The sequence below is a fragment of the Henningerozyma blattae genome, chromosome 8 (assembly GCF_000315915.1).
Source record: "Henningerozyma blattae CBS 6284 chromosome 8, complete genome".
Lineage (NCBI taxonomy): Eukaryota > Fungi > Ascomycota > Saccharomycetes > Saccharomycetales > Saccharomycetaceae > Henningerozyma > Henningerozyma blattae.
In genome coordinates, this window is record NC_020192.1 from 175,214 (window position 1) to 194,306 (window position 19,093).

At 31.0% G+C, this 19,093-nt stretch overlaps 11 protein-coding genes across 11 annotated transcripts; 6 read left to right on the plus strand and 5 right to left on the minus strand.

Annotated features, from left to right (window-relative positions):
* Nucleotides 1-696: 696 nt before the first annotated feature.
* Nucleotides 697-1,617, minus strand: COQ4 (ubiquinone biosynthesis protein COQ4; the record flags this gene model as incomplete). The annotated part of the gene is made up of 1 exon (XM_004181837.1): nucleotides 697-1,617. The coding sequence occupies one exon, from the start codon at nucleotides 1,615-1,617 to the stop codon at nucleotides 697-699; it is 921 nt and encodes a 306-aa protein (XP_004181885.1).
* A 326-nt stretch (nucleotides 1,618-1,943) lies between these two features.
* RAV2 (Rav2p) lies at nucleotides 1,944-3,128 on the plus strand (the record flags this gene model as incomplete). The annotated part of the gene is made up of 1 exon (XM_004181838.1): nucleotides 1,944-3,128. The coding sequence occupies one exon, from the start codon at nucleotides 1,944-1,946 to the stop codon at nucleotides 3,126-3,128; it is 1,185 nt and encodes a 394-aa protein (XP_004181886.1).
* Nucleotides 3,129-3,414: 286 nt separating this feature from the next.
* Nucleotides 3,415-3,876, minus strand: SPC19 (Spc19p; the record flags this gene model as incomplete). The annotated part of the gene is made up of 1 exon (XM_004181839.1): nucleotides 3,415-3,876. One exon carries the CDS (start codon nucleotides 3,874-3,876, stop codon nucleotides 3,415-3,417), a length of 462 nt encoding a protein of 153 aa, XP_004181887.1.
* Nucleotides 3,877-4,130: 254 nt separating this feature from the next.
* On the plus strand, nucleotides 4,131-5,576 carry TBLA0H00800 (uncharacterized protein; the record flags this gene model as incomplete). The annotated part of the gene is made up of 1 exon (XM_004181840.1): nucleotides 4,131-5,576. One exon carries the CDS (start codon nucleotides 4,131-4,133, stop codon nucleotides 5,574-5,576), a length of 1,446 nt encoding a protein of 481 aa, XP_004181888.1.
* Nucleotides 5,577-5,815: 239 nt separating this feature from the next.
* Nucleotides 5,816-6,826, minus strand: LIP2 (lipoyl(octanoyl) transferase LIP2; the record flags this gene model as incomplete). The annotated part of the gene is made up of 1 exon (XM_004181841.1): nucleotides 5,816-6,826. One exon carries the CDS (start codon nucleotides 6,824-6,826, stop codon nucleotides 5,816-5,818), a length of 1,011 nt encoding a protein of 336 aa, XP_004181889.1.
* Nucleotides 6,827-7,571: 745 nt separating this feature from the next.
* RKM2 (protein-lysine N-methyltransferase) lies at nucleotides 7,572-9,032 on the plus strand (the record flags this gene model as incomplete). The annotated part of the gene is made up of 1 exon (XM_004181842.1): nucleotides 7,572-9,032. One exon carries the CDS (start codon nucleotides 7,572-7,574, stop codon nucleotides 9,030-9,032), a length of 1,461 nt encoding a protein of 486 aa, XP_004181890.1.
* Nucleotides 9,033-9,455: 423 nt separating this feature from the next.
* On the minus strand, nucleotides 9,456-11,495 carry REF2 (RNA-processing protein REF2; the record flags this gene model as incomplete). The annotated part of the gene is made up of 1 exon (XM_004181843.1): nucleotides 9,456-11,495. The coding sequence occupies one exon, from the start codon at nucleotides 11,493-11,495 to the stop codon at nucleotides 9,456-9,458; it is 2,040 nt and encodes a 679-aa protein (XP_004181891.1).
* A 729-nt stretch (nucleotides 11,496-12,224) lies between these two features.
* TBLA0H00840 (uncharacterized protein) lies at nucleotides 12,225-13,004 on the plus strand (the record flags this gene model as incomplete). The annotated part of the gene is made up of 1 exon (XM_004181844.1): nucleotides 12,225-13,004. One exon carries the CDS (start codon nucleotides 12,225-12,227, stop codon nucleotides 13,002-13,004), a length of 780 nt encoding a protein of 259 aa, XP_004181892.1.
* A 419-nt stretch (nucleotides 13,005-13,423) lies between these two features.
* VPS34 (phosphatidylinositol 3-kinase VPS34) lies at nucleotides 13,424-16,105 on the plus strand (the record flags this gene model as incomplete). The annotated part of the gene is made up of 1 exon (XM_004181845.1): nucleotides 13,424-16,105. The coding sequence occupies one exon, from the start codon at nucleotides 13,424-13,426 to the stop codon at nucleotides 16,103-16,105; it is 2,682 nt and encodes an 893-aa protein (XP_004181893.1).
* Nucleotides 16,106-16,335: 230 nt separating this feature from the next.
* Nucleotides 16,336-17,157, minus strand: ARV1 (sterol homeostasis protein ARV1; the record flags this gene model as incomplete). Its single annotated transcript, XM_004181846.1, has 1 exon — nucleotides 16,336-17,157. The coding sequence occupies one exon, from the start codon at nucleotides 17,155-17,157 to the stop codon at nucleotides 16,336-16,338; it is 822 nt and encodes a 273-aa protein (XP_004181894.1).
* A 316-nt stretch (nucleotides 17,158-17,473) lies between these two features.
* Nucleotides 17,474-19,084, plus strand: NUP42 (FG-nucleoporin NUP42; the record flags this gene model as incomplete). Its single annotated transcript, XM_004181847.1, has 1 exon — nucleotides 17,474-19,084. One exon carries the CDS (start codon nucleotides 17,474-17,476, stop codon nucleotides 19,082-19,084), a length of 1,611 nt encoding a protein of 536 aa, XP_004181895.1.
* Between the last annotated feature and the right edge of the window lie 9 nt (nucleotides 19,085-19,093).

Genomic DNA, 19,093 nt, shown 5'->3' on the forward strand with positions numbered 1-19,093 from the left:
TTCCAACTATCATTTGATATTCTCTCGGCCGAGAAAGTAGTATTATACCGTGATAGCGCCGTGATTTGAAACAGAGTATATGTTTTAAGGGACTCCAAATATATTATTTGTTTAGAGAAAAAATTAAGAACTAGATCCAAACTTAATTGTTATCTAAAACATTCAACAATTGAAGCCCTAACCTCTCTATTTTCTGCCTTTTCTGACTCCGATATACTATAGAACTAACTTTATTTCGAAGAACAATAAGAGTAAATTATTCATTTATTCAAATATACTTGCTATTTTAACTTCATCCAAATATGAAACATTTTTCGCAATATACATATATTTTACAGAATATATTATACAAATTGAGCTAATTTTTCCGATATTGCGACCAGCTATGAGTTTCAAAATTGTAGTATTAAGACATTCATTCAAATGCTAATATAATGCCGTTTAACAAAAATGATTCTTAATATCTTGAAACATTTGAACTATTTAATATAATTGAAGACAGCTTACTTTTTTTCTTTCCTACAGTTAAAACTAGATGATAAGCTTTACTATATATAGTTGAGAAATTTCTTGATGAAAAGTAGATTATTTATTTATAAAATGATATAGTTGAATAGGAAGGCTCGATGCAATAAATATTAATATAATAAGAAAAAAAGAAAATATGGCTAACAAAACAATGCCTAGCAAGAAAAATTATTTACTATTTAAGCTATTGATAGCTTTTCTCTCTTCACGTTGCTTCTTACGTAGTTCTCTTAAATTAGGTGGCAACTCAATGCCTAATTCTTTCCTGATTTCATTAATATCTTTATCTAAATTTTTTTCCCAATAAACATTAATTAAAGGTTTACATGTCCAACCTGTTTTCAAAGCCCATGGGATGTAAATTTCTCTTAGCCTTTTTCTTTGAGATGCCTTTAATCGTAAAGGAGCAAATAGCCCACCCATTATTGCCATTGGAACGCCCAAGTTGGCACCTTCTAAAGCTTTAATAGTTATTTCACCTTCAATAATGATAGGCATATTAACTAAGGCATGATAAAAATCATGACATTGCCTATATCTTTTAAATACAAACGCATGTAAAGGATCATCAATATACTTAACTTCTGCCCTTGTATCTGGTGTTACATTTTCAGTTCTGCACCAATGATAAAAAGTATAACCCAAAGAATTCTTTGGATATGTAGCTAGTTTCTCCATGCTAATTTCATTTTCTGAAATATTGGGTCTTTCTCTTATAATTTGACGACCTACTGGGTCCGATAACATCGTATTGGTTAATCTGTCCAAAAATGGAGTTATAGCGGTAGATTCACCTAGATTAACAATATTCATCCCATCTTCTGGATGAAAAAATGACTTAATTGCAGATGATGTAAATAAGGCAAACTTTTCAGTACTAGATAAGGGAATATGACCTGGGTAATTGGGAACACGCTTCTTGCTTATATACTCTAAAGGAATTGAATCTAATTCTGAGTTTGCAATCTTATTAGCTAATCCAGATTGGTTTCCAATTAGAAATTTGGTTAATGAAAGGGCTGAAGCTATAAGGAATGCATTTTTTTGAAGATTAACCGGAGATAATATTTTTGTACTCAAACCAGACATTTTTGGTAACTCCAAATAATATATTGATATAACTAGTTTAGAGATAAGATACTCTACCAATTAGTAACCCCAGTGAGTCTCAGAATTGCAGATTTGTTTTGAAAGAAATTATTCTAAAAATTATTGAAAAACTAGTTTTTTTTTATATTTGATTTTTTTTCACTAAAACATCCCTATTAATTAAGGCGAGATACAAAATAGAATGAACATAAAAGATGAATTAATTTGAAGATGTATATTTAATACAAATTAAAATTGACATATCTCTGAGTGGTGACTATTTTAAACAGACGAAATAAATATATTTTTAGTTAATAATACAAAAGATGAGTACTAAACTATACCCAAATGACTATTTTGGCGATGATAAAGATATAAACTTAAAAGAACAACAAATCAGTGAACAACAATGGCTTATTAAAGAGATTATACTACCAGAATTACCAGCCATAAGGGAATGTATAGAAACTTGCTTAGATCTTTTAAATAGTCCAGAAGAGTTTACTTTAGCTTTAACAACAGGTTCACATAATACAACGAGCGCTAACATTAGCAATACAAATCTATCTAGTTTGGGAGGATCAAATGAAAGATTGGATATTGAGAGTAATACAAGCGGAAGCAGTTCTAATAGTAATAGTGCTATTGGTACTGTTCGTGGTACATTACGGCGTCAAGGTGTTAAATTGGTATCTTTGCAAGCAGAAGTATCAATGGTACAGTTCCGTAATGGAAAAAGTTTTCCATTATGCTCTCCAAGAGACACAAAGGGCTTTGTTTTAGAACAATTGGAACATTTAGTTCAAAGATTAGAAGCTGGTGGTGCATTATTAGATAATTTATCAGTGACAGATACCACCTTGGAAGCTGAAGTTTTTGCCACAGGGCTAATGGAATTGCAACGATTATTAACTGGAGCTGCTCAATTGCTACAGAGACCCCCTTCCAAACTAGCATTTCCATTATGTGGTCCATCTGCTGGTATATCCCTTTGTGGAAATATAGCAGCAGGAAATTATAATAGCTTAGCAGCAAATGATACAAGACCATCTTTATATTCAAATTCAAATTCTAACAATAAAGAAGAGCTAGCTTTAGAGGCAGTAGTAGCTGGTGGTGAATTAAGTGTTGACATTAGAGTATTAGAACCTATTACAAAACCTCCTTGGAATTCTGTGGATCCCTTGACAGGACGAAGCCTTTCAGACCAACTGAAGGATAAATTACGTGACAGAGGAACATCTTTAGAGAAAGCTTTAAATGAATGCGGCGTAACTATTGCACATTCATGGTGGGAAAATTATACTGGTAGTGCTAATACGACTACTTTACAAGTAGCACGAGATCACATGTCTCGCGGCGTTACTTGGAATGATAGAGCGGTTCTTATTCGTGGAGGAACTTTACACGTTGCTGCTAGTGATCCAGTACTTGTAACTGTCGATGCTAAATTAGGTGGGCTTGAGGCATGTGTAGCAGCTCATTGTTCGAACTTAGCAGCTTTACAGTAATCAAAAAGAATATTAGAATACCATTAAATCTCCAGAAAAAATATGAATATTAATCATTATTTATTAGGTGCTTATAGATATTATTTAGATACTAGCTTTTTATTGGCGCTAATATTATTTAATATTAAACAATATCAACAATACACTGAAAGTCTGAGCCGAATCATACCTATTGTAACTCGAACTATATCCCGGTCCTCCCAGGAAACAAACAGTCGTAATTATCTATCACATATTTATAACACAAATGCTTTCAATAATTGGTTCATTATGATGAATATTTAAATTATGTGTCTTGTTGATTAATGGAGTCCAATTGTTTCTGCAATTCCAAGCGCTTTGCCTTTAATGATTGAAGTTTAGAAACTTCTTCCTCTGTGGCATTTGACATTGTAACAAGTTCTTCTGCATTTTCCAGACTTTCTTCATCTCTAATTGAACTATTATTTCGTTCTAATCGAGCTTGTAAAAGAGCCCGCTGTTGCTGAAGCTTGGGTAATTCACCACTTAAAAGATTCAACTTCCCTCCTATTTTTGTATATAATTTTTGTAACAATTCACTTTGCTGCTGTATTTGTCCAATTCTTGCTTGTTCAACATCATATTCTGTGATCAATTCGAAAACTCGATGTGTTTTCAAATAATCGGCTGAATTATTTGGATCACTGCGCAGTATTTCATTTGTTGACGATGCATTATTAACGATCGACTTCAATAAACTTACACAAGTTGTAAGACTCCTCGACATTCTGTTTACTAAATCAAAATTTTAATTGGAAATAATAATTATTATTATTGCTGCTGCTATTTTTATTATAGAAAATAAATATTTATTTATCTTAAACACTTTTCACGGTTTCGCTTCTTTTTTATAGAATACACAAACAAACATATAAAGCATTTTGAACCCTTCAGATTTTTCAAGAGAAATTATTTCAAACTCAATAAATTATGAAAAAGAAAACAGTGTCCTTACTGTTAGAGAAAATTTAGACATTAGCGATGACAGCTAAAAGGTCAAGATCAAATTCAAGGAGTACAGGAAGTGATGCCCCTAATTTGCAACCGCCTCCGCTCTTATTTCAACAGGAAGAAGATCAAAGTCTAGAGAATGATAATATCAATCCTATTGCTACTACATTGATCGCATCTCCCAAGAAGACAACTGAAAATCAACAAGTAGGATTAACCAAACATAGATATACCAACATTTTAATACTGAAGTCTCTAAATGGAACTTTTGAAACCAAATTTTTAATCATACCTTATTTACCAGAAACTTTGAAACTAGGTAGACCTGTTACAAATAACAGTAACAATGGCAATTCGCGGAATTCTATCATACGTTCAGACAATGGTAATTTTGATTCAAGGGTACTGTCTAGGTCACATGCATCATTATTTACTGACCCAAGGACAAATACTATTTTTATCAAAGATTTAAATTCAAGTAATGGGACTTTTTTAAATAATTCCAGACTCTTAGCTGATCAAAATTATAAATTAAATATTGGGGATGTAATTGATTTGGGCACTGATATTGACAATAAGCTAGAACATAGACGCATATCTGCATTTGTGGAAGATATTTCACTGATTCCCATACTTTCAACATCAACCTTAAATACTAATCCTAGTGCTTCAGGTATATCTACTCCCATACACTTAAGTTTAAATGCCCAAAGAATAGCATTTGATGCTGCAATGTTTGGTGATATCAGTGATTCTCAAGACGGGCAAGCAGATTTAAATGATGATTTATTAGGGAAAGATACAAGTATTTTAAGTGGCATTTTTATTAATAGTTCTACAGGAACATCACCTAATATTATTTCAATGATAAAACTTTTAAATACCGAGATATCTTTAGAAGAATATGAAAATGATAAATTAGTCAAATTAAATAAGTATTTGAAAGATTATCGATTGAATATGAAATCCTTGTATTATAGAGATATTGAGGAACTGCAAAAAAATTTTAAAATGGTGAAAGACTCAATAACAAAAAATTATAATGAAAAATTAGAAACTTTAACTAGAAAGAATAATAACAACCTTGATATATTACGTGCAGAAATTGAAAGTTTAAAATTGCATATTAATCCTGATCCTTCTGAAGTTGCAAACCAGCATAGTAATGATATAACTGACAGCCCTGATTCTTCAAATTATAATTCTAAAGTATCGGAAATAACTTCGCCCAAGATTGATGAGCTGAGACAGCAATTAATCACTCTTAAACAGGATTTAGAATTGCAGAAGTTAGAGAATCATTCTTTAACTCAAAAAATTATTAATGACGATGGCTATAATACTTCCAACAAAAGCAACAATCCGAATGGTACTACCCAAGAAGAAGATGAAAAGGTATGGTCCGGACCTGGCCAAGTTAGGGCTGCCTTATTATTAGGTGCGATAGGCCTTGCATTGGGATGGGTATTAACTTAACGATACCTCCCTTTTAACAATCGTTATTTTACAATCCATTTATATCAACCAAATCCTTTCTTCGTTTTTTCATAACATAACTCTGCATATTATTCTATTAACTAATATTTATATAAATGATTATATTCATATTAAATGTACATTTCATTTCTTTGATTTTTAAATCAATCTAATTTTTTATTTCTATTATATTTACATGCATTAATATATAAACTGTATTATCTATTGATTTATATTTCCTATTTACTATCATTATTTTCTAGTTGCTCATTGTCTAAGTTCATATCTTCTAGGGTCATTTGTATTCTTTCCAATCTTTCAATACCTAAATGCTTTGCTAATTCTTTTGTAAATGCAATTGCCATGTCTTGAACATTTATATTTGATCCTGGTAGTTGGTCATTAATTGAAGTAGCTTCACAATTTGGTAAGCCACTACATTTTCTAAAATTGTTTAAGTATGCTAAGTCTGGTTCGACATTAATGCAAACTCCATGTGATGTAACTGATCTTCTGACATTAATACCTAAACTCCCTATTTTTTTATTAGTATTTTTAATCCAAATGCCTGTTTCTGAACCCGTTCTAGATTCAGTTAATAAGCTTAAGGCCGCACTATCATCTTGATTATTTTTTAACATTGATAGACCCCTAACCATACTTTTCTCCAAAATACATACTAAATCCCTAGCTCTTAAATTTTTAAAGCTCTGTAAATCTAGAATAACATATGCTACCATTTGACCAGGGCCATGAAATGTTATTTGTCCACCTCTTTCAACAAGGACAAATTTTGGTTTAATATGATTCCCTGAAGTAGTGAACGTCTCAAACCTTTCAATTTGCTCCTTTGTGATCGTTTTTTTAATTCGTTTACCCCCTGTAAAAGTAGGCTCAAATTCAAACGTTAGAACTATAGGATTTGGCTTCATCATTAAAATATAGTCTATAATTTTTTTCTCATTTTCATTTAGTATCGCGTTTGGACCATGTTCATCACCAATTTCTTGCATTTTATCCTGAATTTTTCTCTCAAGTTTCTTCATATCTAATTGAGCTCTTACAAACTTTTCTTGAATTTCTAATCCATCTTGAAATGGTATTCTCTCTGTAAATTGAAGATGTCTTAGAAGTTTTGCAGATTCATTCTTGGGGCGAGTAAGAGCTACTGAACTTAAATATTTTTGCAATTGATTTAATCTTAAACAAGGTTCCACAAATGGCCTAACACATATTCTACTTGAAAACATTGGGACAGGGTTAATGGTAGAATATCCTGATGCTTGCTATGTTCTTTTCGATGTTCAAAGTTTTAGTAAATAATTCAACGCAGTTTTTTTTTAAATTTAATCGCTACATTCTTTCCTAAAATAAAACCGCAAATATATAATTTATTAAAAGTCAAGCTATTTGATTTATTGCAGATATCCTTTTATAATGTAATGAACACTACTTGCTATTTTATTAATATTTACCATTATTTTTTGTCTAAACTAAATATACTAAAAAAATCAGTAAATAACGAATACTGTTTTGCAAGATTACAGAATACTAAAGCATTCTTGTGTTGAACCCTTAAACCTGAAGAATGTTAAGACATTGACACATTATTGAGAAGTCTGCCACTATTAGGTACACTTTCAACAAGACTATGTGAAAATATGACGTTCGCTCCAGGATGCCTACAAATGCTCGTTCTATATTAATCTTACATTTTAGGAGGATATTTAACGTAGTAAAACTAATGCTACGACAATTGATACAATTCAAGATCATTTGATATCATAAAAATGTCTCTTAGTACTTTTTATCAAATGCATTCTTTAGATAAAAAAACAAAGGGTTATATTGCACAAAACCCAAACCTTAACTCGGTAACCCTGATATACAGATTTACTAATGAAAAATTATCTACAAGATATTTTATTGTATTACCATTGAGTATAAACACTTGAAGTTGTATGAACTAAAATCCATACACTATTTCTGTGGTATATGGAGACCAAAATTGGAAAGTTATTAACCTGGTTAAATGAATCACCCTCATTTAATATCAGTTCAAAAATTGGTATCCATGAAACACCTCATACAGGTAGAGGTGTAATTTTAACAAACGACAAACTTCATAGAAATGAAGTTATTATTTCAGTACCAAGTACACACCAGTTGAATTTTCATACGGTGTTGTATCACATTTCTAAATATAATACCGATATAAATTTACTAGGAATCACAATTCCACGCTCAACAGAGAATGACAAAAATTACTTAAAAGATCTGAATAGAAATGATCCCAGATTTTTCTACTATTCTCAGCTATCTCAAGAATTTTTAGTAAGCTTGTCATCTTTTCAATTACTATCCCTATATATTCTTTCAGAGTGGATATTACTTCCGTATTGGAGTCAAAATAATTCAAGTGATGAGTATGAATCAGACATAAAACCAATCCAATCATTTTGGCAACCTTTCTTTGATGTTTGGCCTACAAAACTAGAACTATCTTCATTTCCAGCAATTTGGGACTGTGATCCAGATTCTTACTATAAGTACCTTCTAGAATATTTACCATTTGAGACTTCTATAAACTATAAGCGCATTAGCAATTTAATCCAGATTGATTGGAAAGTCATACAACCAGTGTTATCTAGTTGGATTGATCATATGAACTCTCAACAAATAAATAATGGTTTAAATTGTGTGTTACCTACTATTAGTGATTTATATTACCAATTTTTACACATCTATACAATTATTAATTCTAGATGCTTATATGCAGAGGTCCCATTGAAAAGTGATGACGTCAAGAATAATTTTACTCTGGTACCATATGTAGATTTCTTAAATCATACCTCCAAAGCTGATGGACATTGTATACCATCGCTAAATAAATTGAAGAAAGTTAAAAGTTGTGGCATTGGTGAATTTCAAATCAGGTGCGGTTCTATGGGATATAAAATGTTAAAAGAAGAGATATTTCTGAATTATGGAGCACATTCAAACGATTTCCTTTTGAACGAATACGGATTTGTTATCAGTGATGATAAAAATTTAGACTGGAACTTTGTTAATATCTCTAATTCTGTTGAAAGTTTGCTTGAAAATAATTCAAAAATGATTAAATTCTTGAAAGAGAATGACTATTGGGGTGAATATACCATTAACTATGATTCTATTAGTTATAGAACTTTGATTGCATTATCGTTATTAGTGACTAAGGATGTTAGAAGAGTTGAAAAACTTATGCAGGGGCTAATTTCTGAAGAATTTTTTCTTCCAAAAATAAATTTACTATTAAAATCTATTCTAACGAATTATAAAACGAAATATACAAATAACTTGGATTATTTGTTGAGGACACCAATTATAGAAGAAAATACGTTCTGTCGACAAAATGTCATATCCCTAATTAAAGGAACTTTAAAAATTATAGATCATCATTTAGAAAGTATGTAAAATATTATAAAGTTTACAAATTCAAACTATTTGCTCACTAAGTAATATTGTGGCTCCATAATATATATATGTATTCAGTAATAGGTAAGAAATTACAATTAAAAAAAAGCTAAAAAAATTATAACAAATATTAAAATATGTATGTAGGTTACAATTATATTTCCCAAAATTAATAATAGAGTAGGAAATATAAATCAACAATTTAAGATGTATTAACATTGCTGATTGAAATGCAGACAGATAAAAGAAGAAGGGAATAAAAAAAAATGCAGTAAATAGATTAAAAATGATGGACAGTTCTATTGTGTGAAGAATAAAGTGAAAAAGAGCGCAAATGATTGTAGTAATAAAATTCAAATGCTTCAGCAAATTTATTTGACAATAAAATTGAATACAGTCACATGTTTATTATACCATATATTTTCATTTTGGCCGTGGTGGGTAGTTATTTGGAACAACATCTGGTACACGTTTATATGGTAAACCGCCCCTGTCTTTTCTTAACAATAAACGATTTCTACCAAACGCTTTTGCAATTAAAGGTTGATGCTGTCTCTTATTACTATGATTACCATTGTAACCATTATTGGAGTTATTATTGTTTAAATTTGAATTATTACTAGAATCATCATCCTCAAACTGATTATTGACTGGCTCTTTTGCCGGTTTATCTAAAAATGGATTGAAGTTCCCAAAATTAAATCTGAATTTCAATGGTACTCTTGTTTCACACTTAACTGGACCATATTTTAATTCAGAAATATCAGAATTAATAGATTTAAAAGTTTCATTCTTACTTAAAGTATTTATATTTAATTCTTTAACATTATCTGTGAATGTCTTAGAAACAAATATTTCTCTTGGTTCACCTTGCTTAAAAGGCTTCAACAATTTTTTCAAACTTGATGGAGATAAAGTTAAACCTTTATTTGGCAAATCATCACCAAATACAGTCACCAAATTTGAATCTTCAACGAATTTAATATTTCTCTTTTTCTTTTTCTTCATTTCAGAAAATGTGTATGAATCAGAGCCTTTCAATATTGACGGTAAACTATTATTCGTAGAATCGTTACTCTGACTATCATTTGAATTTGAGTTTGATGAAGGTAAAGAAACAGTAGATGGTTTCAATTTTTTTGTTACCTTGGAGTCAGTTGTATTTATTATATTTTCTGTCCCCAAAGATCTTTTACCATTTGTAGAAGAAACAACATCGCCTTTCTTCAAATATTTGGAGAATGATATTTTCTTCTTTGGTTCTTCTTCGACGATTGATCTTTCTACTGGTTTTTCTACTGGGCTTTCTAAAGGTTCGATAACTTGATTAGTTTTAATTTCATCCGTTTTAGGTATACTTGGTTCAATTTCAGTAGATGACTGTAGTGGTTGCTGGTCTTTTATTAGTAACATTTGTTGTGGTACATCAGGCGATAACTGTTGATTTGTATCAGTCACTTCCATGGGTAAATATTGTATTTGTTGAAACTGCTGCATCTGTGGCATCTGCTGTATTTGTTGTGGCTGTTGCATCTGCTTAATTGGTTGCGTTTGCATCTGTATTTGTTGCATTTGAATATGATGTTTTGGTGCTTGCTTAGTTTGTATTTGTTGCTCAAAAGATGGCTGTTGAGCAATGCTTTGTCCTGTGGGATTTACAAATTTTAAAGGTTTATCATTAATTATTGGCATTTTTGATTTCTTCACCGTACGCCTTGGAATTGATGATATAGTAGTATTGTTGGAAAATAATGGCTCAATATTGGCATTATTATTACTATTATTATTATTAATATCTATTTCATTCATTTGACTTTGCATTTGATTCTGCATTAGAAATTGTTTTGTTCTATCAATTGTATCAAATAATTCTGGTGGCAAAATACTTCTCACTTCAGTAGCAGTAAAACCAATAGCATTTAAGAAGTTTAAATAAGTTTCCAAGTTGTCAATTAAAGTTGAATCTAGTAGACAGAGATTTTTAATACCATCAATAATCTGTTGGTCTTTCTTTATCAAGCTTAATCCACCATTGTTATTAGAAAGTAAGTTTTCTATGAATTTTTTCCTGTCAAGTGGCTCCAAATAAGGCAGTTCTTGTATTATAAATTGAACTGGATCATTATTATTTGCCGAGTTTACAATATCTTGGCTATTTTTCAATCTCTTAATATCGATCAATTCATTTAAATAATCAATATACATTTTCTTCAAACCTGTATATAACTGAACATCAGCAACTGTAACGCCTTCCATTCTCTTTTCTACATGTTCATTATCCTTTGTGAAAAGCATAAATGCATTTTCTAAAGAATTAATGTAATTTTCAATCTCTAGATTTTGTTCTGGTGTTAAATCTTTCATTTGCTGCCAGTCTTTAATATCCTGACGGATCTGCTGTATCTTTGTGGATTGCAAGGCATGTGATATATTTATCTGCTTGGGAATCGGCGCTGATGACATTATCGAGACTTTGTTTTTGGTTAATGTCTTTGGACTAATAAGAACAATAATTTATTTTGTTTGAGTATTTTTGATTGTTCACCAGTAATTTATTTGGAAGGTGGTAAATCTGGCTTATATTTAATTTATACTTTTATATATACAGAAAAATTACTCAAAAAAATAACAAAGATATTAAGTATATTTATGTATTGATTTTTGGTAATGTTTTTTTTTTTAATTCTTTATTATTTTATTGCAAAAAATATAAAATTTAACTGTCAGTAGAGAAGGTTAGAGACAAATAGTGTCTTTCGGAATAGTTCACTAGGAAATAATCAGTCGGTCAAGCGTATAAGTCACAGGATTATCCAATCTGTCTTTACGTATTTTCTAACAACTGTCACTTCTAGTGCGTGTTAAATTTAAGGTTTTGCTCACTCTTGTAAAGATTAATTACCATTTAATCGTTATTTAATAAATCCCTAATGGTGAGTTTTTGCATTTTCCAATTTTCTTTTCAACGGCGCCAATTTGTAAAATCGAAAAAAGAGAACGAAAATGCAAATTAACCATATTAGGAATATCAGGTCATGTGGTACGAAATGCTATTTTGGGACATATGACACAAATGTTGAAATAGTGGAATAGAGAGAAATATAATTCATACTTGATTCAATTACTATATATAAAAATTAAAATTCACAAATACAGGTATTTATAATACTATATCATCTGTGGGATCCAATTATGTACCCAGACTTGGAGTTGGAACTATCACACTCTGACCGTGATGCTGATGTAAGACGCTCTCCAGAGGAGAATAATCATTTCTATGAAATTCTGTACGAAGTAAGCAAAGTAGTGTGTCCCTGGAGACTTACGAGGATATGTTATTTTGGTTATGAAACCACAATTGAGGAGACCAATTTTATCTTCGAGATAATACAAGAAAGTTGGTTCCATATTTTGGTGCTATTCAATTTACTGACACTATATGTAGTACTTTATATTTTATTTCTAGCATTAATGTTTCATTATGATGGATATGAAATTTCCGGTTTATTTCCATTACCTATGATAGTCTTCTTCTTAATGCTTCTCTCTACGATCATTTGTTCATTTATAAGCTTTTATAGAGTATTCCATCCTGATGACAAAGAACTGGAAGAAGAAGAGAGAGAGGAAGACGAAACCTACCAACAAGATGTGAATTATTCGAATGGTTTTGATAGTTTGATATTAGATGGCTCAAAATATTTGAAAGGGATATATATCCAACTAGCATTCTTATGCCTGTATTTTTGGAGTCTTATAAACTCAGTTTTTACAGGATGGAGCTTGATACAATTTTACAAGTTTGTTTTCAATGAAAAACTTGAAATTTTTCAAACTATCTTTCTTTATGTGTTACTTCTATTTACTGGGTTTTCATTTATAGCCTTACATTTCACTTATATTCATAATTGTTCCATTGCTGAAATAAAAAAGCTTTACAATTCACTAATCAATTGTATAAATCATAACTAATGCTGAAGGCACTATTCCAATGCCATTAGTTGAAGATTAATAATATAATTCACTCTTTGATTTCTTTTTTTTATATATGTGATGTACGGGTGCATTCGTTTCCATTTTTATTCCTATAATTTTGACGTTAAAAGAATTCCGATGTTCAAATTATTTATTATATACATATCTATATACATTTAAATAATAATAATTAATAATTGTTAATAGTACAACTATATTTTGTAAATATCCCTACTTATTTTAATAAATTATTCTAATCGCGAAATAGATTTTTGACTTTATGTTTGAAGATAACGATAATATTTATCGAAATCAAATCATTAAGAATAAATCTCCTTTGACCTGCGCGGCTGTGCTATAGATAAGTTTTTGGGAAAGCAAGCAAACATCTACCCCTAAAATATTTAAATAAAAAAATGGTATCAAATAGTGTTACATTTTGTGTGTCTCAGGATTTAGATGTTCCGTTTCGTTTAAAGATTGTTTCATTAGAAGGCCAAAAACCTTTATTAAAAGCCTCTCAAAGAATTCTTAATCCTGATTTAACATTAAAATCCTCCAACGTTTATCCCAATAGTGACTTATTAGTCTCAGTTCAAATTTTTAACAAATTAAGTAATAGGAATTTAACATTACCAGTATATTCCCCGTTTAAATCATTTAGAAATAATACTAGAAAATGGAACCAATGGATTAAATTACCATTAAAAATTAAACAGTTGGATAATAATAGCATGCTAAGAATTGTATTATGGGAATTTGATGGCAATAAGAAAGTTATCTTCAGTCAATTGGAAACCGAAATTTTTAATTCTGTCGACTATTCTTTGAAAAGAGGGTTCGAATCTATCAAATTTCAATATAATGATAACCCAATTAATTTATTAGAAAAATCAGTTGTCCACCAATTAGACGACGTTCAATTAGAGTTATTAAACAAATACTATCAGAATGAATTATTGAAGATTGACTGGCTTGATAAAATCTCTTTGAAAAAAATTGAAAAACAAAGAGAAAAAAGGAATTGGCCAATTAATACATTCGTATTAAATATCGAATTTCCAATTTTTGAAATACCAGTGGTATATACTGATAGTTTAAATTTAAATGTACAGGATAAAATTCCTACTTTACAGAATTATGAGTTATTAAATGATGGGATGGAAAAGACAAAAGCTCAAAATAAACTTGATACTGAACTAAAAAATACAACGTTTACGAATAAAAACATTTCTAACATTTCAAATGATTCTGAAAATCCTGACAGGAAGACAAGGCTAAATTCTACCCAAAAGTTTTACGATCCTGACCAATTTAACGTAGATCCAATTGAAGAAAAATATAGAAGACTAGAAAGAGCTTCTAAAAGAAGTAATCTAGACAAAGAAGTTAAACCTGATACTAAGAAGAGGAATTATTTAAATAGGATTATCAACTATCCACCTGGAACAAGATTGACTGCACATGAAAAAGGTTCTATCTGGAAATACCGTTATTACTTAATAAACAATAAGAAAGCTTTAACCAAATTGTTACAAAGTACCAATTTAACTGAAGAACCTGAAAGAATTGAAGTATTAGAACTAATGGATATATGGGCAGAAATTGATATAGGAGATGCAATTGAATTGCTAGGTTCCGTATATAGAAATATAACCGTCAGGGCTTATGCAGTTAACAGATTAAAAAAGGCATCTGATAAAGAACTAGAACTATACTTACTTCAATTAGTACAAGCAGTTTGCTTTGAAGGCGCTTCTACATTTTCGGACAGATCAAATAGCGAGTTTATGATGGTCAACTCTAATATTGGAGCTATGGCTGATGATGATGATGATGATGAATTGATACAGGAGAATATAAGTCGAACAGTAACAGAACATAACAGAGCTATAATTATATCACCTTTGGCAGAATTTCTCATACGACGTGCTATTAAGAACTTTCGGCTAGGAAACTTCTTTTATTGGTACCTTCGATCAGAAGCTGTCGATAATCCGTTTTTAAATAAAATTATAGATTCTTATTGTAGCAGACTACCTAGGGATCGTTTGCAAGTTCTGAAGAGACAAGTAACGTTTGATAATGTTCTTAGAGATATTTGTGAAGAAGTTAAAAGACTGAAAGATACTACAATAAAGAAGCGGGAGCTATTGAGGCACCTATTAACCAGTAGATTAAAAAATGATACGATGTCACACGAAATTATCCTTCCATTGAACCCTGATATTCATATTATCGATGTAGATATTGAGAATTGTTCGGTATTCAAAAGTTCTTTATCACCATTAAAGATATCATTTAAAACAACTAATGATACTTCTTATACGTTAATGTACAAAGTTGGGGATGATTTAAGACAAGATCAACTAATTGTTCAAATTATTACACTAATGAACGAACTATTGAAAAATGAAAATGTAGATTTAAAGTTATTACCATATAGTATATTAGCAACAGGTCCAAAGGAGGGAGCAATCCAATTCATACCAAATGATACAATGACAGTGATATTAAGCAAATATCACGGCATTTTACCCTACTTCCGTGAATTTCATCCAGATTTAAACGAAGAACTAGGTGTTGAAGATTGGATTATGGATAACTTTGTTAAATCTTGTGCAGGTTATTGTGTTATCACTTATATATTGGGTGTTGGTGATAGACATCTAGATAATCTATTAATAACAAGAGATGGTCATTTTTTCCATGCAGATTTTGGATATATTTTAGGACAAGATCCTAAGCCATTTCCACCATTAATGAAATTACCTCCTCAAATTATTGACGCATTTGGTGGTGCTGAATCTAGTAATTATAATAAATTTCGTAGTTATTGCTTTGTTGCATATTCTATATTAAGACGAAACGCAGGCTTGATATTAAATTTGTTTGAATTAATGAAAACCTCTAACATACCTGATATCCGTATTGACCCTGATGGATCTGTAAGTAAGGTGAAAGAAAGATTTAACTTAGACATGTCTGAAGAAGAAGCAACCATACACTTCCAACAGTTAATTAATGACAGTGTTAATGCTTTAATGCCAATTGTTATTGATCATCTACATAACTTAGCCCAATACTGGCGTGCATAAATTTTCATCTATAGAAACATTTATATATATAACAAAGAATTTTTATTTGGAATAAATTATCTGTGGTTTTAGTTTGATTAATAATTATACAGTCTAACCCAGGAATAATTGGCTGTATAACGTATCTAGAGAACTTACCCAGAGAAACAAGAATTTCCAATACCTATTAACTTTTTTTTGCTCCTTCACGAGAATAAGATCTTCATATTTCATTAGAGCAGCAAACAAGACTATGTTAAATGATATAACAAAACTATATATAGACAACGATATTCGTTCACTAAAAATGTAACGGATTGATACCAATTGAAGTTAGTGACAAACAATGCCATGGTATATCTAACAATTACCCATTTAACTATTGTAACTACAGCGCAGATCAGGCCAATTTTCAAAGGTGAATTATTTGTAACAATACGGATTGCTTCCACAACATATAACCCAGCAGCCCATTGAACGGCAGAGACTGATAGTGAAGAATCATAAGGCCAGATTAACATCAAAACCGGAAATAAACGTGCTCCATGTGCTAATAATATGGTGCGTGATATAATTTGAAATGACACCTGGTTTACAAATATGTTTATCAACCAATATGTTAAGAATTCTAATAGTAACACATCTAAAGTACATTGAAAGGCAAAGAACAAATACTGTTGAACTGGGCCTAAGTTATGCAATATATATTGTGCAGCGGTCATTGGCAACTGTATGTAAGTTTGTGATTGCTCCTGCTCTATGGCAGCCCACGCTAAATATATTTCGAAAGCAACTAATAGAGCCCACAGTCTTGTTAGGTAATCCCAGTGAAAGATATTTCCTAACCAATCTTTCTTTATTCGATTATCATTTATACCAAATGAGTTGTATACCAAATGACGATAACACTCTGGTTTTAACAGTAGTAAATCAATAAATATAAGAACACCATCAAATTCTACATACTTGTCAACTGTCTGCTGGCAGAAGGCACAATCGGTTAGCTTAATATGCCCATGTGAATATTCCACGTAAAGTGAATCAGCTGGCTTCGCACATTGAATACAGAGCATCTAAATAGTTGACTAAAATATATCCTTTAAATAATAGAAATATTTTAAATTTTATGATGGATACATTAAAAAGATTGTTGCATAATAATCATTACACAAGAATTACTATTATTTTTTGTTATCATTTTAATAATTTCAATAAAATATTTCTTCTAAATTTTAATTTTACAATGATTTAAAGAGCGCTTCCGCCATAGTTGCGAATGCCTATTTTTAAAGCTTTGGAAAAATAAACTAGATTATTCCAACAAACAAACTTTGAACCAAATAATTATCATACCAAAATATTTAATATACCTTCATATCACTGTATAAAATGTTTGGACAGACAGGGTTTGGGGTAGGTTCCTCAAGTAGTAAACCATTTGGCACTGCCTTCTCATCTGGCCAAAATAATGCTAACCCATTCACAAGCAATCCTTCTTCTACAGGTACAAGCGCATTTGGTAAGCCAAATTTTAGTTCAGGAAATTCTATGGTAAATCCATTCACCTCCAATACTTCAAATAATCAAGGTATAAATGCAACTAATGCTTTTGGAAAATCCGCATTTTCTGCAGGACCAAATTCATTTGGTATGAGCAATACCTCAAATTCAACTGCATTTGGCAGTACAAATAATTCAAATACCTTCAACAATAAAGGAATTAACAGTTCATCAACATTTGCAGCAAATGGAAGTTTTGGCAACCAAGGATTTGGTTCAGGAACTGGCGTGAGCCCCTTCTCCTCTGTGCAAACTTCGGGAGGATCAAATAACAATACACAATCAGCATTTGGGAAACCAAATTTTGGGAATTCCGGCAATCAATCTGCCTTTGGATCTGCTAATGCTACGTCCACCTTTGGATCCTCTAATACTGCCTCTGCTTTTGGGTCCTCTAATGCAACAGCCACATTTGGAGCCTCACAACAAACAAATAGCAATAATACTCAATCTACATTTGGCAGCACGAACAGCTCAAATGGATTTGGAAAAATAAATTCTACGTTTGGAAGTTCTAATGGTAATAATAATTCGATGTTCGGAAATTCTAATAACAATAACAATAATAATAGCATTTCTGCATTTGGGAAACCACAGTTTGGATCATCCGGTAACCAATCAGCTTTTAGCTCTCCTTTTAATAATATACAAAATAATAATAACTCTAATTCTAATAGCTTTACAAATAATTCCTTAACAAATAATACCACAGGTAGTGCATTTGGAAGTAATCTCTCTACGGGGAAGAATAATTTTGGTGATAATCCTTCTCCTTTTGGAACTTCCAACAATGCCACTACATCAGCATTTGGTACTTCTTCTAACCAATCGGCAGCTTCACCATTTGACACTTTAAATAAACAAACTACTTCAGCTTTTGGAAGCTCATCAGTTACAAACAACAATTTTAATAATCTATCCACTAACTCCCAAACTACATCAAGTGATTCTCCTTTCAGTAATACGCTTGCTAATACAACAAAATCTGCCTTTGGTGCTAGTACAAGCCCATTTAGTAATACACAATCAAATAATCAAATTTCTGCGTTTGGCTCTAATCAAATCAATAATTCGGGATCATCTTTCGGTTCACAGAATGTCGCATCAGCTTCTCAATCTAACAATGTATCATCATCATTTGGAGGTGTTCAACCTAGTCCATTCACTGCCGCAGAACCAACAATGACAAATTTTGGTGCTGCGACATTTGGTTCCAAACAAGTTGAACAACAATCAACTGTTGGGAATGCATTGGGCTTCGGAAATATGTCATTAGCTAATGTAGGCGCATCCACATTTTATCAAGGTGTTCCACCCAAAATAGATGAACAAACTGATTCCAACGATATTCCACGAGAGATAATAGATATTTTTAAGAGCGAAAAATTCAACTTGGGTTTTGTTCCTGACATTCCTCCTTCAACTGCTCTGTTAGCCTAATAACGATCC